This window comes from Saccopteryx leptura, chromosome 5, assembly GCF_036850995.1.
Source record: "Saccopteryx leptura isolate mSacLep1 chromosome 5, mSacLep1_pri_phased_curated, whole genome shotgun sequence".
In the NCBI taxonomy this organism is placed as follows: Eukaryota; Metazoa; Chordata; class Mammalia; order Chiroptera; family Emballonuridae; genus Saccopteryx; species Saccopteryx leptura.
This window is the reverse complement of record NC_089507.1, coordinates 205,210,659-205,236,930: the sequence shown is the minus strand read 5'-3', so window position 1 is coordinate 205,236,930 and position 26,272 is coordinate 205,210,659. Positions and strand designations below refer to the sequence as shown.

At 50.5% G+C, this 26,272-nt stretch overlaps 2 protein-coding genes across 3 annotated transcripts; both read left to right on the top strand.

The window, feature by feature from the left end:
• Window positions 1–615: 615 nt before the first annotated feature.
• On the top strand, window positions 616–20,718 carry PABPC1L (poly(A) binding protein cytoplasmic 1 like). Of its 2 annotated transcripts, none has more exons than XM_066387701.1 (10): window positions 616–806; window positions 5,054–5,247; window positions 6,790–6,905; window positions 7,135–7,274; window positions 7,438–7,532; window positions 11,831–11,968; window positions 12,281–12,376; window positions 18,386–18,616; window positions 19,358–19,445; window positions 20,096–20,718. In XM_066387701.1, exons 2-10 carry the CDS (start codon window positions 5,074–5,076, stop codon window positions 20,215–20,217), a joined length of 1,200 nt encoding a protein of 399 aa, XP_066243798.1. In that variant the 5' UTR covers window positions 616–806; window positions 5,054–5,073; the 3' UTR covers window positions 20,218–20,718. The 2 variants fall into 2 exon arrangements, with proteins under 2 accessions (XP_066243798.1, XP_066243797.1); XM_066387700.1 differs by having other exon boundaries at window positions 616–1,707.
• On the top strand, window positions 20,523–24,419 carry LOC136406645 (polyadenylate-binding protein 1-like). Its single transcript, XM_066386607.1, has 5 exons — window positions 20,523–20,538; window positions 21,430–21,549; window positions 22,724–22,854; window positions 23,286–23,359; window positions 24,353–24,419. Exons 1-5 carry the CDS (start codon window positions 20,523–20,525, stop codon window positions 24,417–24,419), a joined length of 408 nt encoding a protein of 135 aa, XP_066242704.1.
• The last annotated feature ends 1,853 nt before the right edge of the window (window positions 24,420–26,272 follow it).

Genomic DNA, 26,272 nt, shown 5'->3' with positions numbered 1-26,272 from the left:
GGGCGTTGCTCTGTTGAAACCAGAGCCACTCTAGCGCCTGAGGCAGAGGCCACAGAGCCATCCCCAGCGCCCGGGCCATCTTTGCTCCAGTGGAGCCTTGGCTGTGGGAGGGGAAGAGAGAGAGAGGAAGGAGAGGGGGCGGGGTGGAGAAGCAGATGGGCGCTTCTCCTGTGTGCCCTGGCCGGGAATCGAACCCTGGACTCCGGCACGCCAGGCCGAAGCTCTACCACTGAGCCAACTAGCCAGGGCCCACACCTCCTTTTTTTAAACCCTGAGGTGTAACCAAGACAGTAAGAGGGTTACATAAGGCCAGGACCTCTCCAAAGCTGTACCAGTCTGTCATCTCCCAACAGTTTGTGGTGGCCTGCTGTTTCCTCATGGGATTTGCCCCTTTCTAAAAATGTCCATACTCCCACAAAAAAAAATCTAGAGGTATTTTTTAGCCCAAGATTAGAATTGATGTTTTCTTTGCTCCCTGTAGCCTGGGCAGCCAGACTAGGTTCTGTCCCTGGTTCCAGAGCTGTTCCACTTGTCAGTCACGCCCAACCAAAGGTCAGCGGGAACTTGACTGCTTGGTTGCAGCAGGGAAACCAGGAGAGGCTCTGAGAGGCCAGGTGAAGGAAGTACTGTTCCACAATGGATCAGAATTGTTCAGAAATGACCCCACACCACAGATTGAAGCAGTAAAGTGACAAGAGGGGTCTTCCAGCTCAACTTGGGACCACTTCGCCCTGACCTGTTAGGTCCCCATTGTTCCCATAGAGGCTGGGTTACAAGTTACGATAGACCTTCCTGGTGGCATGCAGGTAGAATGGATTCTTTATGAGAAAGATGGGCAGGGAATATTCCAGGAAGAGGCATTGGAAACAAAAGATTGGTGTCAAAGAAGCCCTTAGTGGTCTCCAGTGCCTACATGGAGCCTTCAGTCTTCAGTCCCAAGTCAGGAAGATGATTCCAGTAGGGTGGGACTAGATCTCAGCTGTCTTGGGTAAAAGACTCCTTTCAGGTGGCTAGGTAGGCCCCTTTGAAACTGGCCAGACATCGGCTCCAAATTCTCTCGCCTGGAAGGCACACACCCAGAGGGTATGGTCTTTAACCCTCGCGAAGGAGTTCCCAGAGAAGGGAAGCGGGCGCAGAAAGGCAATGACATTGGGGATTAGAACCCACGTCCCGTGCCCTCGCAGAGAGCTCAGCACCACCGCATCCCAGCAGCCCCATCCCAGGCCAGGGGAGGGCTCTCCTTGCCTTCGGAAGCGGAAGCAAAGATGCCGCCCACCTGAGGTTTCTAGAACGCTGAGGGGTCCCAGGTGGGGAGCTAAGGGGCGGGAGCCCGAGCGTAGGCGATTGGCTCGCGAGCGAGCGAGCGCCCCCACGTAAAGGGGGCGGCGGACCCGGAGTGCAGGGCCCGTGCCTCCTGCGCGCCCACAGCCGCCAAGGCTCCCGCCCGGGTGATGAACGCGGGCGTGCAGCGCATGGTAGCGCTGGTCGGCTCCTGGTTTCCCCTGCGACCGGCCATGAAACTCAACGGCCCGGGGTTCCCGCTCGCCTCGCTCTACGTGGGCGACCTGCACCCCGACGTGACCGAGGCCATGCTGTACAAGAAGTTCTCTCCCGCCGGGCCCATCCTGTCCATCCGCGTGTGCCGCGACCTAGTCACGCACCGCTCGCTCGGCTACGCCTACATCAACTTCCAGCAGCCCGCCGACGGTGAGCGGGCGAGGGGCGGGCGCCCGGGCGGACCCACCGCGTCTCCGCCGGCTGCCTTTTTTTTTTTTTTGGTATTTTTTTCCCAAAGTTAGAAGCGGGGAGACAGAGAGACAGACTCCCGCATGCGCCCCACCGGCATCCACCCGGCACGCCCGCCAGGGGGCGACGCTCTGTTGCCGCCGCAGCCATTTTAGCGCCTGAGGCGGAGGCCATAGAGCCGTCCTCATGGCCCAGGCCAACTTTGCTCCAGTGGAGCCTTGGTTGCGGGAGGGGAAGAGAGAGACAGAGAGGAAGGAGAGGGGGAGGGGTGGAGAAGCAGATGGGCGCTTCTCCTGTGTGCCCTGGCCGGGAATCGAACCCGGACTTCCACACGCCGGGCCACGTTCTACTGCTGAGCCAGCAGGCCAGGGCCCCATCTGCTCTTTTATCTCTGCTCCTCCATCTTCAGTTTTGCGGTCAGGGAAACTGAGGACTAGAGAGCCTCCCCCCACCGCCAGGCAGGAACTAGCAATTAGTGTACCCCTACCCCTAGTGTGTTTTATTGGTGATCCGAGGGGAGAATTAAGGCTGAGTGAAAACAGCCAAGAGCTTTGGGGCCACGCTGACCTGGGGTTAGAAAGCCAGATGCTGTGTGACTTGAAGCAAATTACTCAACCATTCTGAGCTTCAGTTACCTGTTTGAAAAATGGGGCTCAGATCTGCCTGAAAGAGTTATTGGGGCCCTGGCCGGTTGGCTCAGCAGTAGAGCGTCGGCCTGGCGTGCAGAAGTCCCGGGTTCGATTCCCGGCCAGGGCACACAGGAGAAGCGCCCATCTGCTTCTCCACCCCCCCCCTTCCTCTCTGTCTGTCTCTCTCTCTCTTCCCCTCCCGCAGCCAAGGCTCCACTGGAGCAAGGATGGCCCGGGCGCTGGGGATGGCTCCTTGGCCTCTGCCCCAGGCGCTAGAGTGGCTCTGGTCTCGGCAGAGCGACGCCCCGAGGGGCAGAGCATCGCCCCCTGGTGGGCGTGCCGGGTGGATCCCTGTCGGGCGCATGCGGGAGTCTGTCTGTCTCTCCCCGTTTCCAGCTTCAAAAAAATACAAAAAAAAAAAAAAAAAAAAAGTTGTTGGGAAGAGGAGAAAATTCAAAGTGAGGAAGGTGTGGGAGGTGACACAGGTGGTGAGTAGGGAAGCCAGGAATGCTGGCCTGGGGCTGGCCTCTCCCATGTGACGTGAAGCCTGCACCAGGGGCCGCCCCCTTGGGGAGCCCCGAAAAGCTGCCTCCGCTGTGGGCTCTACAGCCCATTTCTCAGACCTGATAGGATGGATTAGAGCAGGGGTCCCCAAACTACGGCCCGCGGGCCACATGCGGCCCCCTGAGGCCATCTATCCGGCCCCTGCCGCACTTCCGGAAGGGGCACCTCTTTCATTGGTGGTCAGTGAGAGGAGCATAGTTCCCATTGAAATACTGGTCAGTTTGTTGATTTAAATTTACTTGGTCTTTATTTTAAATATTGTATTTGTTCCCCCCCCCTTTTTTTTTTACTTTAAAATAAGATATGTGCAGTGTGCATAGGGATTTGTTCATAGTGTTTTTTTTTATAGTCCGGCCCTCCAACGGTCTGAGGGACAGTGAACTGGCCCCCTGTGTAAAAAGTTTGGAGACCCCTGGATTAGAGCTTGCCAGATGGGTTATGCCCACATTTCTGTTGAGAGAAACTAGTTTCAAGATTAAGAGCACCGGGTTTTGCTTCAGGTCGGCCACTAGGGTGTGAGCTTGAGCAAGAGTTCACACTCCGCACGGATCTGTGAAGTGGGGTTAAGGCGTATTTCCCAGTAGCATGGAAGAACTGCCTCTAGGAAGTATCTTCAGTGCATTCTAAGGGCTCAATAAGTGGTAACTTAAGAAAAATAATAGTAACTGTAGTGTTCAGGTGTAAGATTCCAGAAAGAACCAAAAAAGGCCTGCCTGGCCAATTCCAAAAGAGGGCACCATTACTCCTGGTCCCCTGGTGACTGGGGTGGTTCCCTGGGCTGGGGTTTGCTGAGGGTGGTTCAGCAAAGGACTTTCCCCACCCACTGCCATTTCTAGCTTTCTCCAGGCCCTGCACTACCTGACTTTTTAGACTTCATAGACGGGGAAGCTGAGCTCCAGAGAGAAGGGGTTTCGCCCCTGGATGTTCAGTGGCAGGACTGGAAGGAAAAAACCAGACTTATTGGAATGTGCCCCACTGACTTCTGCGCAGTTCCTCTCCAGGCTTCTGAAAGTAGAGGAATCCTTGAAGCAGGGGACAGCCTATTCCCTGGGAGGCAGAGGGTGGGAGCAGTGGCCGGGAGCAGTGGCCGGAGCACAGGCGTGGGCTGCTGTTTACTAGCCGCCTGTTTTGTGCCGGGTGCAAAGGACAAGGCAGCATGCATACCTTATTTAATTTCCTGCCTGTCCAACATCTTGGACAGAGATGGGATTTTCTCCCACTGTTAGGTGTGGAAGGGTGGTTAATATTATCGTCATCCCTACTTTACAGGAAGAAACCAGCTTAGAGAGGTCAGGTTCACCTCCAAACCCTGACTCTTGGGATTGAATGTCAACTCTGCTGCTCAGAAACTTCGAGCTTTAATTTCCTCAAAGTGCTGCCATCGTTTGTCATAGGGGCCCTCCTTTTTATCTACTTAGTGTGCTTGAGACCATAGACCTGGCTCTGCCACTGATGTTTTCCCCTTTCTGGCCTTAGTTTTCCTGTCTGTAAAATGGGGATAGGAAGCCCTGGCTGGTTGGCTCAGTGGTAGAGTGTCGGCCTGGTGTGCAAGAGTCCTGGGTTCGATTCCTGACCAGGGCACACAGGAGAAGCGCTCATCTGCTTCTCTACCCCTCCCCCTCTCCTTCCTTTCTGTCTCTCTTTTCCCCTCCCGCAGCCAAGGCTCCATTGGAGCAAAGATGACCCGGGCGCTGAGGATGGCTCTGTGGCCTCTGCCTCAGGCGCTAGAATGGCTCTGGTTGCAACAGAGCAACGCCCCAGATGGGCAGAGCATTGCCCCCTGGTGGGCATGCCGGGTGGGTCCCGGTCGGGCGCATGCGGGAGTCTGTCTGACTGCCTCCTCGTTTCTAACTTCAGAAAATACAAAAAAAAAAAAAGGGGGATAGGAATCCATGCTCACGTGACCACAGTGAGAAGTTGAATGAGATCCTAAAAAGTGGAAGGAATGCCATAAGCTTTAATTCCTCTATCCCTCCTGAGCCTTCAGGCTCTTATCTCCAATGGGACCCAGAGACTGCCCATTTCGGGGGGGAGGGGATTCCCAACTAAGTGCCTTAGGGCTCAGGGAAAGAAAGCCCCCTTTACGTGCTTCCTTCCCTCTTCCTTCTATCCAGCGGAGAGGGTACTGGACACAATGAACTTTGAGATGATCAAAGGCCAGCCCATCCGCATCATGTGGTCCCATCGAGACCCAGGACTTCGCAAATCGGGTGTGGGCAACATCTTCATCAAGAACCTGGAGGAGTCCATTGACAACAAGGCCTTATATGACACCTTCTCCACCTTTGGGAACATCCTCTCTTGCAAGGTGGGTGTGTCTCGTGAGGGAGTCTGTGTCAAGTGCCTGCAGGTGGGGGAGTTCCAGGCAGCACCTCACCTTACAGTATATGAGGTCACCTTACAGTATACGAGGTCTCTTCAGCCAAGCTCCAGGTTCGGCAAGCACCTGAATGGTAGTGGTTGTTTCAGTTTCATCTTCATAGACCTGTCAGAGGCCACCTGTGTTTCAAGTTGCTCTTGCTGTATTAGCCACCCCATAGCTTAGTCACTGTCAGCAACCGTTATTTAGCTTAGAATTCTGCAGTCGGCAATTTGGGCCGAGTTCAGCTGGGCGGGTCTTCTGGTCTTAGCTGGGCTCCCTCATGTGCCCACCGAGAGCTGGATGGCTCTGCTTCTAGGCTGTGGTGGGCTGTCAGCTGGAACATCTCTGCTTCCCTCCGTGGTCTGTCATCCTCCAGCACGCTACCCCAGGCTGTCTGTCCTCCTGGAACTGGCTGGGGCTTGGCAGACAGAGGGCTGGAGAGTGGAAGAGGGTGCATTGGGCTTGGATTTGGAAGCAAGACAGGTGCAGGGCCAATTGAAGAGCCTCAAATGACAAGTTGATCTAGTTCTGTGGGTAGTAGGAGCTACAATTACATTTTAGAGAGGGCATCCCAATGGTCAGCATGGAAGCTGGGTTGGGAGGCTGGGGTGGTCGTCTAGGCAGAAAATGCCACTTGACTGAGCTGGGCACTGGCTGCAGGGGTGGGTGGGGCCAGAGACACTTTGTAATGGGCATTAGTGATCTTAGTGCAAGTCCAGCCAGAGGATGGGGATCGACATGACATGAAGATTTTTCCCGTTCTCAAGCTTTGCCCTTCCAATTTGAGTCAGGAGGCTCACAAATGGGGATAGGGTGTTTGTCAGTCTTTTACAACATTAAAATGAGCTTGTTGTTCAAGCAGTACATGAATTGGTAAAGTTTAAACGTGGAAAAGAATGAGGTGAGAAAGAAGGCACCATCCCTCCCTTTCAACCCTAGTCCCCAGGAATAATCATTAACAGTTTTGTGTGTGTCTGTTTAAAAGTTTTCGATGTGTTGATGTCCACTTGAACCCACTGGGCTTTATCCCCCCCATACACGTAATGATACACCCTCTGGCTCACTGTGTCCGCCACGTAACCTGCCATGTTCTCTCCTGCATACCTCCAGTCAACCTGTACGAATGTGCTGTCACTTAACCAGTCTCTTCATGGATACTCAAGTTGTTTCTAATTTGCTGTTAGAAACAAGGATGCAGGAATAGGGGTTGGGATCGGATCCTCTGGCCCATCGCTTTAGGGAGATAATTCAGAACTTGTCTGTGGTATAGGAGACCTGTGTGCTATTTGCAGACTCTATCCCTCCTTACTGTGTGATCTTAAGCAAGTGGATTGGCCTCTCTGAGCTGTAGTTTCCCATCTGTAAAATGGAGCTGTTGTGTGACCTAGGATTGTTGCGCAGGCACAGAGCAAGCACTCAGATATTCGTTGTTACCATCTCGCCATGCTTTTCTATCTGAACCCTCTGTTGGATGCTCTACTTGTCCAGGTGATGTCTGACGATCACGGCTCCCAAGGCTTTGGCTTTGTCCATTTTGAGACCCTTGAGGCCGCGCAGAAGGCCATCAGCACCATGAATGGGATGCTGTTGAATGACCGTAAAGTGTGAGTGGCGGGGCATGAGGGCGGGCCGAAACTAAAGGGACAGAATCATGGTGCCACCAACTGCGGAAAGTGGCCGGGCCTTGAATATATTCCATCTAAGAAGTATTGCCCTGCCCAGTCCCCTCATGAGGGAATCATTGCCTGGAGGCGGGTAGCGATTGACCCCAATGACCCAGAGGTGGGAATGGCTGATGGCTGGCAGCTGCCTACCCTGTTGGTGTGTCCACAGCTTCGTTGACCACTTCAAGTCCCGACGGAAGCGGGAGGCTGAGCTGGGGTCGCGGGCCGTGGAGTTCACCAATATCTATGTGAAGAACCTCCAAGTGGATGTGGATGAGCAGGACCTCGAGGAGCTCTTTTCCCATTTTGGTGGGTGTGATTCCCGAGGGAGTTCGAGGCCGCTTTCCCTTCGGCTCCCTGGCCAGGCTGGGAGGAGGGGCCCTCCTGGGGCTTCCTGAGGATTTGTGGGAAGAAACGGGGAACACCTTGGGGTTTCCCAAACCCCTCTTTGAGCCCCGTCGGTCCTTCCCAGGGAAGATCCTGAGCCTGAAGGTGATGAGGGACAACAGCGGCCACTCCCGAGGCTTTGGCTTTGTCAACTTTGAGAAGCATGAGGAAGCCCAGAAGGTAGGAGCCTGCTTCCCTACGGCCCTGTTTCATAAAGGAGATGCTGAGGAGGACTAGGAAGCAGGGAGATCAGGAGCAGAGGGCTCCCGCTGCCCATGGAAGGGAAGGAAGTCCCTTCCCAGCCTCTCCCACACAGGCTGAAGGGCAGAGGCTTCAGCTTCCTTCGGTGGCTCCCAAGCCACGAAGCTGGCTTATTTTTATAGATTCTTGCCACACAGGAGGTAGAAGGGACCTTCAAGACAGCCACTACCCTCTTCTTGAGTTGATGACAGGATCAAGGCCAGGGAGGGGAGGGGCTATGCTATTGCTTGCTTCCAGGCCTTTGCAAATGCCCTTTTCTCATGCCACTTTCGCTCTTTAGACCCATGCTGTCCAATAAAAATAAAACGTGAGCTGCATGTGTGATTTAAAAATTTCTAGTAGAAGGGCCCTGGCCAGTTGGCTCAGCGGTAGAGCGTCGGCCTGGCGTGTGGGAGACCCGGGTTCGACTCCCGGCCAGGGCATATAGGAGAAGCGCCCATTTGCTTCTCCACCCCTCCCCCCCTCCTTCCTCTCTGTCTCTCTCTTCCCCTCCCGCAGCCAAGGCTCCATTGGAGCAGAGATGGCCCGGGCGCTGGGGATGGCTCCTTGGCCTCTGCCCTAGGCGCTAGAGTGGCTCTGGTCGCAGCAGAGCGACGCCCCGGAGGGGCAGAGCATCGCCCCCTGGTGGGCAGAGCGTCGCCCCTGGTGGGCGTGCCGGGTGGATACCGGTCGGGCGCATGCGGGAGTCTGTCTGACGGTCTCTCCCCGTTTCCAGCTTCAGAAAAATACAAAAAAAAAAAAAAAAAATTTCTAGTAGATTAAGAAAATAATTTCCAGCCTAACCAGGCGGTGGCGCAGTGGATAGAATGTTGGGCTGGGATGCAGAGGACCCAGGTTCAAAACCCCGAGGTCGCCAGCTTGAGTGCAGGCTCATCTGATTTGAGCAAAATGCTCACCAGCTTGAGCCCAAGGTTGCTGGCTCGAGCAAGGGGTCACTCGGTCTGCTGAAGGCCCGCGGTCAAGGCACATAAGAGAAAGCAATAAATGAACTAAGGTGCCGCAAAGAAGAATTGATGCTTCTCTCTTTCCCTTTCTGTCTGTCCTTATCTGTCCCTCTCTCTGTCTCTGTCACTAAATAAATAAAATTAACAGAATCTTAAAAAATAATAATAATTTCCAATAGATTAAAAAAATAGTAAAATAAAATTTTCCAGTGGCCACATATAAAAGGGTGAAAAAGAAACTGTAAATTTCAGTAATATATTTATTCAACATAACATATTCACATTATGACCACTTCAGTGAGTACTTAATATAAAAATTGAGATGATTTCTTTTACAGTGACATTTTTTGTACTTAATTCTTTGAAATTTGGTACTTGCAACACAGTTCAGACTAGCCGTCTTTCAAGTGCGTAGTAGCCACATGTGGCTAGTGACTATTGTATTAGACAGTGTAACTTTAGACTGTTTAGTGCCTGTCCTTTGGGTCTCAGCTCGTACTTTCCCTCCTTCAGGAAGCTGCCTCTTCCTGTCTTCACTTGTGATACCATCTGTCTCTCTCCATCATTAGCACAGATCTCCATGTCTAGAACTGAGGGTAGAGGCTGGGTCTCGTTTCACTTTTTTTTTTTTTTAATTTTATTAATTTTTTTAGAGAGGGGAGAGAGACAGAGAGGGAGAGAGAGGAGCGAGAGACAGAGAGAGAGAAGGGGGAGGAGCTGGAAGCATCAACTCCCATATGTGCCTTGACCAGGCAAGCCCAGGGTTTCGAACTGGCGACCTCAGCATTTCCAGGTCGACGCTTTATCCACTGCACCACCACAGGTCAGGCCTTGTTTCACTTTTAATATTGTACCTGCCAGTAGGTATGTGATACATATATGCTGAACAAAGGAATGGTACAGGGCACACAGTGACAAAGATAGAATAACAATGTGATATTTGGCCTCCCACCATAAAGCTCTTTCCATGGCTGCTGCCCCATTAAGATCACTGGACATGGAAGAACTCAGGTCACGGCTGATTCTGGCCGGAGACCTGCATCCTGGTGTCCTCTCGCCAGTAGCCACTTCATACGTTCTCATCTCTACCCCCATTGTGAGGGCTCTGCCATGATTCTTCATTAAATTCCATGGGTTCTAGCTAGTAAGAGTGGTCACTGGGATAGAGCCAGCTCTTTCCGACTCTGAAGTTTGGTTCTTAAGTAAATGGCTCCTTTGAAAGGTAACTTCTTGTGTGTCCTTGGACAAGTACCACCCTTTCTGTAGGTTTTGGTTTCCCCAACTGTAAAATGACACGTGGGAGTAGATGGATGAAGCTGTCGGGGTCCACTAACTCCAAGATCTTAGATGCTTTGGTAATGACCTTTAAACTGCTATAAACAGCCTGACCAGGTGGTGGCACAGTGGATAGAGCGTCGGACTGGGATGCAGAAGACCCAGGTTCGAGATCCCAAGGTCGCCAGCTTGAGCCTGGGCTCATCTGGTTTGAGCAAAAATCCCACCAGTTTGAACCCAAGGTCACTGGGTCCAGCAAGAGGTTACTCAGTCTGCTGAAGGCCCGCAGTCAAGGCACATATGAGAAAGCAATCAATGAACAACTAAGGTGTTGCAACGCGCAATGAAAAACTAATGATCGATGCTTCTCATCTCTCTCCGTTCCTGTCTGTCTGTCCCTGTCTATCCCTCTCTCTGACTCACTCTCTGTCTCTGTAAAAAAAACTGCTATAAACAGGCAGACGCTGGGTCCATCGGGTATTTTTACATCTATTTACGTATTTAGGCAGGAAAGCAAAAGTCATATTTATGTGAAAGTATTTACTAATGAAGTGACCACTTAAGAAAAGTCAGTTCCTGTCAACATTTCTCTTCACTTACACCGTTATCTAATCCTAACTATTGAGTCAGTACCCATATGGGTCCACCTTTTGCTGATTTCTGCAGATAAGTCAATGCAAGTTCAGTTCAGTAAAAATGGATAGCAGAGAGAAATCGCACATCTCTTAGGAGATGTAGGATTTCATGCACTCAGCGCCACTGACAAGTTAGGATCTGGCAAGCGTAGGCTAGTTAACTGAAGAAAAGAAAAATCAACAAGAGTTAAGACACAAATGTTTCTAAAAATGAAAAGTTTTCATAGTTAGCAACAGAATTCTTTGTGCTGTGAAATCCAACATGAAGTAAAAGAATATTGATTATGTTGTCATGCCATTTTGAAAGAATTATGCTTGCTGCTCTGTTTTAATCAGTATGGTTCTGGCTGGTTGGCTCAGCGGTAGAGCATCGGCCAGGCATGTGGATGTCCTGGGTTTGATTTCCGGTCAGGCCACACAGGAGAAGCGACCATCTGCTTCTCTACCCTCCCTCTCTCCCTTCTCTACCTCTATCAATCTCTCTCTTACCCTCCTGCAGCCATGGCTCAGTTGGAGCAAGTTGGCCCTGGGCACTGAGGATGGCTCCATGGCCTTGCCTCAAGCACTAAAATACCTTGGTTGTTGAGCAACAGAGCAACGGCCCCAGATGGGCAGAGCATCGCCCTATAGGAGGGGCTTGCTGGGTGGATCCCGGTCTGGGCACATGAGGGAATCTGTCTTTCTGCTTATTTGCTTCAAGTGAGAAAAAAAATAAAATAAATCAGTATGTACAGTAGTTAGAAACTGTCAAATATGAGAAACTGCAAATTTCAATTTCCCTTCTTAAAACAGAGTCAAGGCAAGTTCTTTTAAATCTAGTTTACTCTGAAATTTTGTCCCATTTTTTTTGTATTTTTTTTCTTACAGAGACTGAGAGAGTCAGAGAGAGGGATAGACAGGGACAGACAGACAGGAACAGAGAGAGATGAGAAGCATCAATCATCAGTTTTTTGTTGCGACATACACCTTAGTTCATTGATTGCTTTCTCATACGTGCCTTGACCGTGGGCCTTCAGCAGACCGAGTAACCCGTTGCTCGAGCCAGTGACTTTGGGTCCAAGCTGGTGAGCTTTGCTCAAACCAGATGAGCCTGCGCTCAAGTTGGTGACCTTAGGGTCTCGAAACTGGGTCCTTTCGCATCCCAGTCTGACGCTCTATCCACTGCGCCACCGCCTGGTCAAGTTTGTCACCTGTTTTTTAAAAGTGGATGGCCTCTATTCTGACACTAATTTCTTGGCTAACAAGGCTGACCTGGCTGGCAGGTGGCTCCCTCTAGACCCAGGAGGTGGGACTGGAGGCCAGGGCTCAGGCCAGGGCCTGACGGGTGGTTACCAAGCGCTCTCACTCAGTCTTCTCCACACAGGCTGTGATGGACATGAATGGGAAGGAGGTGCAGGGGCGGCGGCTCTACGTGGGCCGGGCCCAGAAGCGGGTGGAGCGGCAGCTAGAGCTTAAGCGAAGGTTCCTGCAGATGAAGCAGGAGCGGCTGAAACATTACCAGGTGAGAGTCAGCCTCCTGGTGCAGCTGCTTCTGTGTGTGGAGGGCCCTAAATGCGCCTCCTTCCTCTAGCAATCCCACTTCTGGAAACTTGGCTTTAGAGATTGTGGGGGCTGCAGCTTCCAAGTGATGGGCATGCTGAGTGATCAGTGGGGTGCATGGGTGCTATACGAGACTGGGGACGGGAGGCTTGGTGGCCAGGGCTTCCCCTGCCCACAGCAGTTCCCCCCATCCTCCACCCCCCCACCTCCTACCCCCCAGGGCAGTCGGGAGCTTGGAGGGGAAGGCATATCTAGTAGTATCCTTTCCTTCCAGGGCGTGAACCTGTATGTGAAGAACCTGGATGACTCCATTGATAATGAGAAACTGAGGAAAGAGTTCTCTCCATACGGAGCGATCACTAGTGCCAAGGTGAGGGCGGTGGGTTCCTACAGGGGACAGAGAGCCTTCCCCACCCATCCTCTCACTGCCAGCACACCCTCCTTCCTCACATGGCTTCCAGAGAGTTGGTGCTGGGCTGCACCTTTTGGATTTCAGTGCTATGTCTGACTCTGTTGGAGCTTGTCACCCATCTGCAGCTTTGGGTTCAAGGGAGGAGGGTAGAGATATAGTTCTAGTCGCACAGCTGGTCTTATTGGGGCTCACTGTAACCTTCATTCTGCAAGCAATTATTGTGTGCCTGTTGTATGCTAGATTCCAGAAATTCATGTCTCAGCATTTCCATTGACTTTTATTGTCTGGGCTTGGCCGGTGATGTACCTCAATTTCTCCATCTGAAAAAGGGAGAGGGTTGGGCTACATCATTCTTTACTTCTTCCCCATTTATTAAGCTTTCTTAACACCTGAGGTGTGACAATTGGCTGTTCTACTCAGTAGCTCTGTGACCTTGAGCAGATGTCTTCTGAGCCTCATCTGTAAGATGAGGGAGTTGGACTTGCTGGATGGTTCTCAACCCTGATGTCTCATTAAAATCCTCTAGCAGGCATCCCCAAACTACGGCCTGCGGGCCACATGAGGCCCCCTGAGGCCATTTATCCGGCCCCCCGCCGCACTTCCGGAAGGGGCACCTCTTTCATTGGTGGTCAGTGAGAGGAGCACTGTATGTGGCGGCCCTCCAACGGTCTGAGGGACAGTGAACTGGCCCTCTGTGTAAAAAGTTTGGGGACCCCTGCTAGGGAGTTCTTAAATACAGACACCTGAGTCAGAGAGATTGACTAGATCTCTGAGAGTAGGGACTGGGCATTTTAAGAGCTCCCCAGATGATTTTAAGATGGCCCCAGTGTTCATTCATTCCATACTTAAGCACTCATTGTTTTACCGGGCCCTGTGGGAAGTGTGCAGGAAAAAGTCCTTGTCCTTGAGTAGCTTATAGTCTAGTACAGTCGTCAGATGTAAAAGTGGATGGCCTCTATCTTGACACTAATTCTTCTTGGCTAACAAGGCTGACCTGCCTGGTAGGTGGCTCCCTCTAGACCCAGGAGGTGGGACTGGAGCCAGGGCTCAGGCCAGGGCCTGACGGGTGGTTACCAAGCACTCTCAGTCTTCTCCACACAGGCTGTGATGGACATGAATGGGAAGGAGGGCCCAGTCCTACCCTCTTCCCTTGAACCCAAAGCTGCAGCTAGATCACTAACTCAAATCTACTATGTATTGGGTGGGGTAAGTATTGGAGGCAGAGCTACAATAGCTCAGTGGAACAGGAAGGAGGGCTTCTTGTAAGAAGTGGCAGTGGCAGCAGCATTTGACTTGGCTTTGAGAAGGTAGGGAGTTGCAGGTAGGAATGAGGAACTTTCTAAAGAGATCAGTATGGGTATTGGGGCTGGGGACCTGTACATGTGTGGCGATGACTGGTTCTTAGGAAGTAGTCTAAAAGTTCTTTTACCCATTAATGCTTTGAGTAGTACAAACGTTCATGTATGTCCTCATGCCTCACCGTCCAGAATACGATCATACAAAAATTTTTATTTTAAAAATGTGTAAGGCAACATTTAAAAAAAGGTAAATATATTGGCCCTGGCCAGTTGGGTCAGTGGTAGAGCATCAGCCTGGTGTGCAGGAGTCCCGGCTTCAATTCCCAGCCAGGATACACAGGAGAAGCGCCCATCTGCTTCTCCACCCTCCCCCTCTCCTTCCTCTCTGTCTCTCTCTTCCCCTCCTGCAGCCAAGGCTCCATTGGAGCAAAGTTGGCCCGGGCACTGAGGATGGCTCTGTGGCCTCTGCCTCAGGTGCTAGAATGGCTCTGATAGTAACAGAGTGATGCCCCAGATGGGCAGAGCATCGCCCCCTGGTGGGCATGCCGGGTGGATCCCAGTCGGGCGCATGCGGGAGTCTGTCTGACTGCCCCCCTGTTTCCAATTTCAGAAAAATACAAAAAAAAAAAAAAAAGGTAAATATATGTTCTTCTTGTTTCCATAAATTGGTTATTAAACAAACATGATTTTAAGTTAATAAAACTGTAATTAGCCTGACCAGGTGGTGGCACAGTGGATAGAGCGGGGTCCCCAAACTTTTTACACAGGGGGCCAGTTCACTGTCCCTCAGACTGTTGGAGGGCCGGACTATAAAAAAAGCTATGACTCTCTCTCTGTCTCTGTAAAAAGAAAAACAAAAAAAAACAAAACTGTAACTAGAACTAATTTCAATTTTTGAAGAACTCATTCCTGGAGGTCAGCGAGCATGAGAGAAACTCAATACTCAAAGGTTTAAGTCCAACTTTTTTTAAAAATTTTATTATTATTTATTTATTTATTTTACAGGGACAAAGAGTCAGAGAGAGGGATAGATAGGGACAGACAGACAGGAACAGAGAGAGATGAGAAGCATCAATCATCAGTTTTTCGTTGTGACACTTCAGTTGTTCATTGATTGAACTCACATTTCTCACATGTGCCTTGACTGCGGGCCTTCAGCTGACCAGGTAACCCCCTTGCTCGAGCCAGCGACCTTAGGTCCAAGCTGGTGAGCTTTGCTCAAATCAGATGAGTCCATGTTCAAGCTGGCGACCCCGGGGTCTTGAAACTGGGTCCTTTCGCATCCCAGTCTGACGCTCCATCCACTGCGCCACCGTCTGGTCAGGCAGGTTAAATCCAACTTTAAATGTCCTTCAGGGACCCTGGTGTTTGGGGAAGAGGTTCTAACAATTTTTGAATTAAGGAGTTTTTGAAAAAGGAAATGTGACAGAAAGCTGTGGGGTATGTAAATTAAGCAACAGGAAATTTGATTAATCATCATAAGTTGTGGGGCCTCTTTTTTGGCAAATGCATAATTGGTGTAGTCTTGTGGTTGAAAGCTGGGATGTTAAAGTTAATCAGAACTATTGTAGATCTAAATCCCAGTTCTACCATTTAATTATTATTATTATTATTATTATTATTATTTTTGGCAGAGTCAGAGAGAGGGACAGATAGGGACAGACAGGCAGGAAGGGAGAGAGATGAGAAACATCAGTTCTTCGTTGCGGCTCCTTAGTTGTTCATTGATTGCTTTCTCATATATGCCTTGACCGTGGGCCTTCAGCAGACCGAGTAACCCCTTGCTCAGGCCAGCGACCATGGGTCCAAGCTGGTGAGCTTTTTGCTCAAGCCAGATGAGCCCACGCCCAAGCTGGCAACCTCGGGGTCTCGAACCTGGGTCCTCTGCATCCCAGTTCGACACTCTATTCACTGCACCACCGCCTGGTCAGGCAGATAAACATTTCTATAGTATTTGAACTATTGATTATGTTGTGTGCCTATCACTCAAAGCCAGTCTTACCATTAACTAGCTGTATGACCCAAGGGAAGTAACTTTGCCATTTGGACTCTATTTGCCCATCTGTAAAATGGGAGCAACATTCCCTACCTCTAGAGGTTTCCTGAGAACTAAAGAGCCTGCACATAGAGCACCTGCCCACAATAAGTAGTGAAATCATGATCTAATTGTTTATACACATTGCATATAATTTCAGGAGATTCATTCACCTTAAGGACTCTTTGAATGAAGGGAATTATAAAAATCTGGATTGCTTAGAGTTGAGGCACACCTATCTTATTAATTCTATATAATTTTATATATTTAATATATTTTCTCTTATAGTAATTATGAAAATTAAATGAATTAATATATATAAAGTGCTTACAGCACTATCAAGTTCATTGTAAACTTTGTAAAAGTGTCATTATTTTTTTACTACCTAATATAAATTCTTATTAACTCATTAAGACAATTTTTTATTAAAGCTTTTATTGAATTTTGAGAGAGAGAAAGAAGCATCAAGTCATAGTTGCTTTACTTTAGTTGTTCATTGATTGCTTCATGACTGGGCAAGCCTGGGATTTTGAAAAGACAATATTTTTGTGTGCCAAGAAAATGTGCCTGTCTGATGAAGCCTATGGTCCCCTTTTGAGAATAGTTCTAAATGCATAAAGGAAAATGCATAGGTTTACAACCAACAATTATATTGAAATAATTATCAAAATACTAAGGTGACAGTAAGTTGTGCTTTTTATTAATGCATCAAACTATAAGATCTAGTGAAGTAGCAATTAGCATAAATGATATTTTGAGATCAATAGTAATGAATATAATATGGAAATATTTTCTCTTCCTGAAAAAGTCACAAGCACATCTAATACTTTATTTTTGGTGGCTCACATTAAAAATAGAAAGAAATGCTAATATGAAAATACAGATGCATTTTCCCTGTCCAAGTTTACAGACCCTCTGAATTCCATTGACCTCCCTGTGGATCTGTGGACTCTGAGGTTCAGGCCTCTATGCTAGTGGGTAGCAAAGGATAGTTGGAAAATCACTGATGTGGGGCAGGGGCTCTAATAGAGCAGATTTAAAAATGATCTCGGCTCTATTGCTCACAGAGTAGGTGAGCCCAGCTAGTCTCTTGACCCTAAAAAAAGAAGAAAAAGCCTAAATGTAATATAGATTCCATCCTGAAAGAGAAAAACGATATAAGTAGTAAAATTAGTGAAATCCAAATGAAATGTACAGTTTAGTTAATAGCATTGTTGCTAATGCTGTAGTTAATCGTATTGTGCCAATGTTACTAGGATGGTTTTGACAAACGTACCATGTTAACACTGGAAGCAAGCTGAGTGAAGGCTCTACAGCAGCTCTGTGCTATTTTTGAGACTTTTCTGTAAATCTGAAATTATTCCAAAATAAAAAAGATTATTTTAATTAAAAGGCTAAGAACTTCTTTCTCAGACTCAAAAGGAACTTGGCTTAGGGCCTCGCAGAGGTAGTGGGGGTTTACCAGATGGTGCGTTGGGTTGAAGTCCTGGCTGATGTGTGACCAACTGGCTGGGTGATCCTGGACAAATCCTCCCCCTGCTTTTTTTAAATGGTAGAAAGGATTTCTACTTCTACTAAAAAGAAAATAGATTAAAGCACTGAATATAGAAATTCAAATTATTTTCATATTCCCTACCAATCTAACACTTTATTGGAGCCTCTAGGAAATACAGCTGTTAAGAGCATATTTTTTTGGTGTCTATAAATCACAAATTAAGTAGAGAATTTTATGAGTACTTTAAGAAAACCAAAGCCTGACCAGGCGGTGGCGCAGTGGATAGAGCGTTGGACTGGGATGCGGAGGACCCAGGTTCGAGACCCTGAGGTTGCCAGCTTGAGCGTGGGCTCATCTGGTTTGAGCAAAGCTCACTAGCTTGGACCCAAGGTCGCTGGCTTGAACAAGGGGTTACTCGGTGTGCTGTAGCCCCATGGTCAGGGCACATATGAGAAAGCAATCAAGGAACAACTAAAGTGCCACAACAAAAAATTGATAATTGATGCTTCTCATCTCTCTCTGTTCCTGTCTGTCTGTCCCTATCCCTCTCTCTGTCTCTGTAAAAAAAAAGAATAAAAAGAAAACCCAAGAAATAGTCAAAAATCAAAATGCAGATTTTCATCAGTGACCTCAACTGAGTGTTTAAGGTTGTGGCCGTTGCTGAAGTACCTGCCCTATCCTTACTTAGGTTTTTAACTAACATTAGATGATCATCTCACTTTATTACAGCCTGTCTGAGGAAGGTCTATACATTTAATTAAGTCAGCCTCCCATCACAGCCGAAGAAAATGTTTTCAGGAAGAACATTTAGAGATAAAAATTTATTCTGAAACGCAGCTCTTCTCCCTGACTCTGGGGGATGGTCTGTGAGACACGCACAGGCCTCCCTTAGCAGGTGGACTTGTCGTGGACCGGTCACACGCAAGCCCCACTCCCCTCACCTATAAAGTGGGAGTCACAGTGAAGAGTGAGGAGTACCAAGTATCTGGCACACAGTGAGCCTCGGTGAATGTGGGGTGACAGTGTACACCCGTCAGCCCCCATTGCAAGGGTCCCCTGGGTCCCCGGGGGAGGAGGGAACAGACCCCAGGAGTCTTCCTGCCCCTCCCCCCGCAGCTCGTGTCTTGTCTTGCTTTTAGGTGATGACAGAAGGTGGTCACAGCAAAGGGTTTGGCTTCGTGTGTTTTTCCTCTCCGGAAGAGGCAACGAAGGCCGTGACGGAGATGAACGGGTACGTCCTGGGCACCAAGCCGCTGTACGTGGCGCTGGCCCAGCGCAGAGAGGAGCGGAAAGCCATCCTGTCCAGCCGGTTCATGCAGCAGCGCCTCCTGCGCTGCTTGCAGCTGCCCACCAGCTACTTCCTGTCCCAGGTGAGGTTCTGCCCGCAGCCCCGACAGCCGGCCAGCTAGAGCAGGAAGAGAGCTTTACAGGTAGACATAGGTCCCCAACCTGCTTCTGCCAGAAACGGCCAGTGGTCCGAACCATCTCTAGAAGGGCTAATAGTGTTGCCATCTAACAGTGTTTCCCAGTCAGAGGAGAGATTTGTGAATGTTATGCTGAAAAAGATTCTTTGGTCAAATTTAAGTTTGGGAAAATATTGTAGTAAACAAAGGAAGCCTAGGTTTCTGGACCACATAAGTCGTTTTGCCCTAGTGTGCCCGTATGCATCCTGACTTTCCATCTTGGGGTTGTTTTTGCGGGGTCCCTGCTAATATCTCTAGAGGGCATGGTTTGGGAAAAGGGCTTGTGTGACGTAGAGGAAGTAGGAAGCTGTTAGCTGTTAAAGGCTACTAGAATGGGAACATTCCTGCTCCTCTGAGCAGCTGCTTCAGCTGGCACAAGTTTCATAGGACATGTCGCCATTTTACCCAGGTGGTTGGGCTAGTAGCTCCGATAAGGGGCAAGGATGGAATCTGAGATCTTGCCCTGAAGGGTTGAGGGATAATGGACATTCTGAGGTGGGAAGCAGGCCTTCATCTTAGCTTTGTGGGTCTTGACTAACCAGTCCCCTGCAGGGGCCAGTGGAGTCCCTGCGGCGGTGCCCCTGAGGGGACGCAGTTTCCTTCTTGCCCGGCTGCAGCCCGGCCCTCACTGGGTTTTCTCCCACACAGCCTCCAGCTCAGGCTGTGTACTACAGCTCTGGCCTACCTGCCCAGCCTGTCCTCAGGTGGATGATGGCCCAGCCACCTCGATCCTCATGTGAGTGACCCAGACCCTTCTGCCCCTGAATGTGGACCCTGTGGGGTAGTGTGTAACACAGATCACAAGCTTTGGGGCCAGGCCTGACTCTGTCGCTTTCTAAGGTGTTCAGTTGGGTGGGTAACTTCCTCTCTGAGCCTCAGTTTCCTCTTCTGAATGAGATAGGTATAAGCACAGGGCTGAGCCTATCAAAGGCTCACATTATCTCCAGTCAGCTCCAAAGGCTTGTCTGGTGTGTGACTACAAATCCTCGCAGAGCTGAGGAAATGACTCCTGTGGCTGTGTTGCTGATGAATGGTCCCCTTCTAAGAGCAAAGCTCACCTGACTTAAAACTGGGGAGTGAGGGTGTGTGATCAGGACGCCTGTGCCTCTAGGGGCCCCGGGGAGGTGTGAGTTGGTTTGTAATAGATCTCCACCTCGCTCCTTGGAGTTGCGGGTCTGACGAAGTAAGTTCACTCATCTCTCTGCTGTGAGTGCCCTGGCTCCGCTTCCTCACCATGGAACTGTCGGGGCGTAGCATGGCCCTCTGATGGGTACTCCCCTTGCTGCCAACCTTTCTCTCTCCGTGTTCTCTGTACCACAAGCTTGTCTTTAGGCTTATGCCTTCAGGTTGCTGCCAGGCCCTAACATCCCTGCTTATTTTTTACAGTCAACGTCGGCACTCAGAACAGTGGACCCAGTGGGGCAAGATGCTGTGCGCCAGGCAGGCCTCTTCTGACACAGAGATACACCTCGGGAATGCTCAACACCCATGAGATAAGGCTTGCCTAGCTGGCCTCTTAGTCCAGCCTGGTGGGGGCCTGGCTAGATCCTTGCTATGGCGTTGGCCCTCGCTGGGCCTTGGTTTTCTTCCTTTTCTTGGCTTGTAAAATTTCCTTTATTAGCATGTAAAATCAGGAGGAGGTCACCACCCTTACTAACAGGAGGAGAAAAGGGGCCAGGACCACATTTTGTTTATTTCACAATTTGTGTTGCCTGGGTTATTACCAAAATTAATTTGGATTTCCCTAGTATTTATGTGTTAAGTAGCAAGGATGTGATTAATGTGCAAAACAGAACTGAAAAGACCTACTGTCATGAAGTTTAAAGGCTGTATCTCCCTTCCCCAACACCAAAAAAGTTTCAAACTCAGCATTTTCATCTGTCTAGGATTTCAGTGTGCATTCTTTGAACTAGTTCTTGCAAAATGAAAAAGAATAGTTTTTAAACAGCAAACTGTTTTTTAATTTTTATTTATTTATTCATTTTAGAGAGGGTGGGGGGGAGAGAGAGAAGGGGGGAAGAGCAGGAATCATCAACTCCCATACGTGCCTTGACCAGACAAGCCAGGGGTTTCAAACCAGCGACCTCAGCATTCCAGGTCGATGCTTTATCCAGTGTGCCACCACAGGTCAGGCCTAAACAGCAAAATGCTTTTAAAGTTAACAAGATGTGAAAGGGTCATATATGTATGTTAGGAATATGGCCATAAAAACTACTTGATCCAAAGTGCTTTGTTGGATTAGTAAGAGATTAGTAAGGTGTGGCTTCATTTGGTGACATGCATGGGAGGCCTTGAGAGGTTCCTAGCGCTGTGGAAAACATCTACATTAGAGTGTAACTTTGGCCTGACCTGTGGTGGCACAGTGACTAAAGCATTGACCTGGAATGTTGAGATTGCTGGTTCAAAACCCTGGGCTTGCCTGGTCAAGGCACATATGGGAGTTGATGCTTCCTGCCCCCCCCCCCCTTTCTCTCTCTCTCTCTTCTTTCTCTAAAAATGAATAAACAAAAATCTAAAAAAAAAAAAAGGCAATTTATAAAAGAAAATAAAAAGAATGTAACTTTGTGGTTTAGTCTACCATGCCCTTGTTGGGGACTTTGTTCCACCTACTTGATCGTCCATACCTTGCCCCCTGCTCCCCTCTCCCAGAGCCTTCCTGGAGGCCTGTGCTCACCTGCCAGGGTTAAGTGTTTCGAGGCCTTGCCTGTCTGGTGGTTAAGGGAGGTGTCCCTGGCCCCCCGTGCAGGTCCAGGAGCCTGCTGTGTGTGTCCCCGGACAGGAGCCCCTGACCGTGTCCATGCTGGCCGCCGCCCCACCGCACAAGCAAAAGCAGATGATTGGTGAGTGGCTGGTTCCCCTGCTCTGGAGCAGGAGGAAGGGGGCTGGGCGCTGGCTAGCCTGGTGGGAAATACCCTGAGAGGAGGTCAGGCGTGAGGACCAGCTCTAGCCTTGCTGTTGACCAACCTGCTGGGTGACCTTGCACAAGTCGCCTCTGTAGTCTAGGTCTGTTCTCTCATCTTAAAATACTGGTCAGACCAGATGTTCCCAAGGTTCCTTTAGCTCTGCTCTTCTTGACTTTGACTTAGGCTGGGAGAGCCCCCAGATGTGGGGAGGTCAGGGGCCAGGAGGAGGAGTAAGATTATGAAGGGTATGGTCTTGGGCTTCTGCTCGGACATGGCCTTTCAGGTGGGCGTTGTGGTTCCGCATACCCTCCCTGAAGGGGAAGAAGCTGTCACACATTTAGCATCTTCCCAGTGGAGCCCCCTGCAGGGAAGTGGAGAATGAATGTGCATCAGGAAAATAAATGTTCCCCACTGGACCCTGAATTCCTGAATTCATCCCATGTCTATGACAGGCCCTGCTCAAGGGCGCCACTTGCAGTTGAATGAGCAATCTTGCCTAGTGGTTAGCAGATTCTCTTCTTCAAGGCCTCCAAGATCTCCTGACCCATCTCTGCAGGCCCCCACTGCCACCACCCCACTGTTTTCCTCAGTTCACTTGGGGTTTTACCACCTAACTACCTAAACCTCAAAGAAAAATTCTCAGTGGGCTTGATGGAGGCAGAAGGCTCTGTTAGCAGTTCCTTGTAAACATCCACTTGCATCATGGGAAGACCTCTCCCACCCCCATTCCCACTTACGGCACCCTAGCCTGCCTAGGCACTCCACACATTGCCGGGATGGGCTGACCACCAACACTCAGCCCTCTCACTAGAAGGAAATTGTGTATGTGGCTCCACCTCTCCCAAAAGTCAAGTTCAGCAAGTGCATGCAACTATTTCACATCTAATACTCAATACGATTCTGCAGACTGACCTCCAAAGCGGGGTTTGCTATGCTCACTTCACAGTTAGGAAAGAGGCTCCCGGTAACCCGGTTAAGTAACAGCCTGTAAGAAGCAGTCCTGGGACAGCCACCCGGGTGCCGCACTGCTCCATTCCACAATACTGCCCCTGAGATGCTGGTGTCTCAGCCAGGGTTGTGTTCATAAGCCGTCAGAGGCTGTTCCATATAGGTGAGCGTCTCTACTCCCTTATCTACGATGGCCACACCCAGCTGGCCAGTGAGATCACGGGCATGCTGCTGGCGATTGACAACTCGGAGCTGCTGCTCATGCTGGAGTCTCCTGAGTGCCTCAGCACCAAGGTGGGCTGGGGCCTGGGTGGCAGGGAGCCCAGAGGGCAGGAGGAGAGCTAAGGACCAAGGTGTCTCCTAGATGAGCCAGCAGGCTGCTGCTTGCACAGATGAGGTTTCTCTTAATACCCGTGAATCTTGGGAGTGGGACAGATGATTCACTGCAGCTCTATAGGCCCGGTTTCGGCACAGGGAGCTGTGGTCTGACTCGGTATAAGGGTTATGATTTTCCCAGCTGTCTAGCAGTATACTTCTGTCTAGTGAGAAGTGGATGACCGTGGGTTTGTCATGAGAGCTGGCAAGCAAGAGTCAGGTGTGGGGTCTGCAGGAGTGCGGTGGAGGGAAGAGAATTCTCGTGTCCAGCGTGCTGAGGCAGGAGGCGGCCAAGGCTCTCCCAGGCCCTGTTGGGGCAGCCACACTACACCCCTCCCGCTGTCCCACAGGTAGAAGAGGCTTTGGCAATGTTGCAAGCTCACCAGGCCACAAAGCCAATGGGAGTGAACGCGACTAAAACCAGGTGGGTTGGGATGGTGACAGTAGCTGAGCCCAGAAGCCATCAAGAACTCGGCCCACCCTGGCCGGTTGGCTCAGCGGTAGAGCGTCGGCCTGGCGTGCGGGGGACCTGGGTTCGATTCCCGGCCAGGGCACATAGGAGAAGCGACCATTTGCTTCTCCACCCCCCACCCCCTCCTTCCTCTCTGTCTCTCTCTTCCCCTCCCGCAGCCAAGGCTCCATTGGAGCAAAGATGGCCCAGGCGCTGGGGATGGCTCCTTGGCCTCTGCCCCAGGCGCTAGAGTGGCTCTGGTCACGGCAAAGCGACACCCGGAGGGGCAGAGCATCGTCCCCTGGTGGGCAGAGCGTCGCCCCTGGTGGGCGTGCCGGGTGGATCCCGGTCGGGCGCATGCGGGAGTCTGTCTGACTGTCTCTCCCTGTTTCCAGCTTCAGAAAAATACAAAAAAAAAAAAAAGAACTCGGCCCGGACTGGCTGGCTTCCACAAAGTCCCTGAGAACCATGTGGTATCTATCACTGCTTTCTCTGAGGCCCCAAGGAGGAATGTAGGGTAAACTGAGGGTCAGAGAGGCAGCTGTGTGACCAGAGTGGGTATTAACTATCAGATAAAATGAAGGAGGTGGTCTCTTGCTAGCTGCCCTGCCTGGCCTCACTCAGAATAGGTAGGGCTTCCCTGGGGCACTGTCTGGCTCTATTCCGCCTGCCCGAAGGCCTAGCATGGTCTGTCTCTGTTCTTAGTTGAAGACCAGATGTCTGCCATACTTCAGAAACATTTCTCTCTCCCCTTTCATCCCTAGAAAATGAACTCCTCACTTCCGTGACCAGAGAACAGCAACATTGTCTCTGGCTCTTGACTCCACAGCCCTGTGAACCGAGCTCACCTCCCAGCTGGGCTGTCTTTGCACCCTCGCTGTGTGTGGAATGAAGGCTGGTCACCCAGCCAGCCTGTTACCTATTGCCTTGTGCATTAAAAGTGCTGCAGACTGGTCTGTCTCCCAGGAGGCCTGCTTGTGTGAGGGAGGTGGGGCAGAGCCAGGAGGGCCTGCTGGCTGGGGCTTTGGTGTGAGGCCCGGAAGGCCAGATGAGTATTGGACACAGGGGATGCGACAGCACAGGACTGCTGGGGGCAGAGCCCCAGGGGAGCAGCTGTACCCCCCCCATGCCTGGATGGTTGTCATCACACAGCCCTGAGAAACCACCTAAAGCTACAGGTGCCCACACCTGGATGCCTGGCTTGAGCTCCAGCAGGGCAGGTAAACGTCCCAGAAACAGCAACAGCTTCTAGGCTCCAGGCTGAGGGACCATCTAACACAGCGGTTCTCAACCTGTGGGTCGCGACCCCAGCGGGGTCGCCTAAAGCCATCGGAAAATACATAATGCATATCAGGTATTTACATTCCGAATCATAACTAGCAAAATTACAGTTATGAAGTAGCCACCAAAATTATTTTTTGGTTTGGGGTCACCGCAACATGAGGAACTGTATTGCGGGGTCACGACATTAGAAAGGTTGAGAACCACTGATCTAACAGAAAGATCCCTTAGAGAAATGCTTTGGGCTACCCTCCCAGCTCATGATTCTCCCTTGCAGGGAGGAAAAAGCCTCTTCCTGTTGTACTGGTCTGTTTGTTTTCATTAGTAAATCCAGATACATATCTTCTATACCTCAAAAAGAGAAAGTCCTCAGTCATGTTTGATGTCACTACTAAACCTGCCTCAAATGAGGTGAGAGCCATGCCTGCTTAGAGAGGCAGTAAGAGGGGTACAGCCCCCCGCTCTGAAACAGTCCCCTGGCCGTGGCCATGGTGCTCGTCTGTGGACTCTTAAGACAAACTTGAGCTCGCGGGTGTGACTTCTCAGCCGAGCCTCCTGCAGAGGTCGGAAGCAGCATGCCAACAGCGAATGAACACTAGGCACTGGAATGGGGAGCGAGAGGACGGGGAGAACCCTCCGTCTGCTCTGCGTCCGCAGTCATCAACTGCTACTCCATTAAGAGGAAAACAACTGAACTGGGACACAGCCCAGGAAAGGGAGGCAGCCTCAGTTCTGGCTGGATTCTGAAGTGCTCTCTGGCCTCAGCCATACCATGTTTTATAACCCAGAGTGTCACCTTCTGGTCCCTGGGCTCACTGTGTCCTCCCAAAGAGGCCCTTTGCCCTCGCCTCTTCACCAGCTAAGATCCCACATTAGAACTCAATTCAAGTTTATTTACTTCCCCCATGAGGTCAGATCTCCACAGTTAGGCAGGGAAGGCATTGTTTGATGACTCCTTTAAAATGCCTAGGCTGGCCCTGGCCGGTTGGCTCAGTGGTAGAGCGTCAGCCTGGCGTGCAGGAGTCCCGGGTTTGATTCCTGGCCAGGGCCCACAGGAGAAGCGCCCATCTGCTTCTCCACCCTTCCCCCTCTCCTTCTTCTCTCTCTCTTCCCCTCCTGCAGCCAAGGCTCCATTGGAGCAAAGTTTGCCCGGGGGCTGAGGATGGCTCTGTGGCCTCTGCCTCAGGCGCTACAATGGCTCTGATTGCGGCACAGTGACGCCCCAGATGGGCAGAGTATCGCCCCCTGGTGGGCATGGCGGGTGGATCCCGGTTGGGCGCATGCAGGAGTCTGCCTCCCCGTTTCCAACTTTGGAAAAATACCAAAAAAAAAAATGCCTAGGCTGGCTACAGTTTTAGCACTTGCTCCTGGGATTGTGTTTATTTTCTCACAGTCCTGCCTGACTGCCAGCCCGCTGAGAGCAGGGACTGTCTATTCATTCACTGTTGTTTCCGAAGCACTATACACAAGGCCTGGCCTAAGCAGACACATCAGTGGATCTGATCAATGAATAGATAGATGGATGCTCAGAAAGTGGTAGCTTTTGTTGTTACTGCAGAGTTCCAAGCACAGAGCGAAGAAACATACATGAAAGTACAATGGACA

What these genes read in the sequence shown, in the direction of transcription:
- PABPC1L (XM_066387700.1), top strand. Translation starts at nt 1,452, where the DNA reads ATGAACGCGGGCGTGCAGCGCATGGTAGCGCTGGTCGGCTCCTGGTTT. An exon ending in CTTCCAGCAGCCCGCCGACG is followed by an intron (nt 1,708 to 5,053) that starts GTGAGCGGGCGA and finishes CCTTCTATCCAG; the next exon opens with CGGAGAGGGTACTGGACACA. An exon ending in GGAACATCCTCTCTTGCAAG is followed by an intron (nt 5,248 to 6,789) that starts GTGGGTGTGTCT and finishes CTACTTGTCCAG; the next exon opens with GTGATGTCTGACGATCACGG.
- LOC136406645 (XM_066386607.1), top strand. An exon ending in CTGAGTGCCTCAGCACCAAG is followed by an intron (nt 22,855 to 23,285) that starts GTGGGCTGGGGC and finishes GCTGTCCCACAG; the next exon opens with GTAGAAGAGGCTTTGGCAAT. An exon ending in GTGAACGCGACTAAAACCAG is followed by an intron (nt 23,360 to 24,352) that starts GTGGGTTGGGAT and finishes TCTGTCTCCCAG; the next exon opens with GAGGCCTGCTTGTGTGAGGG.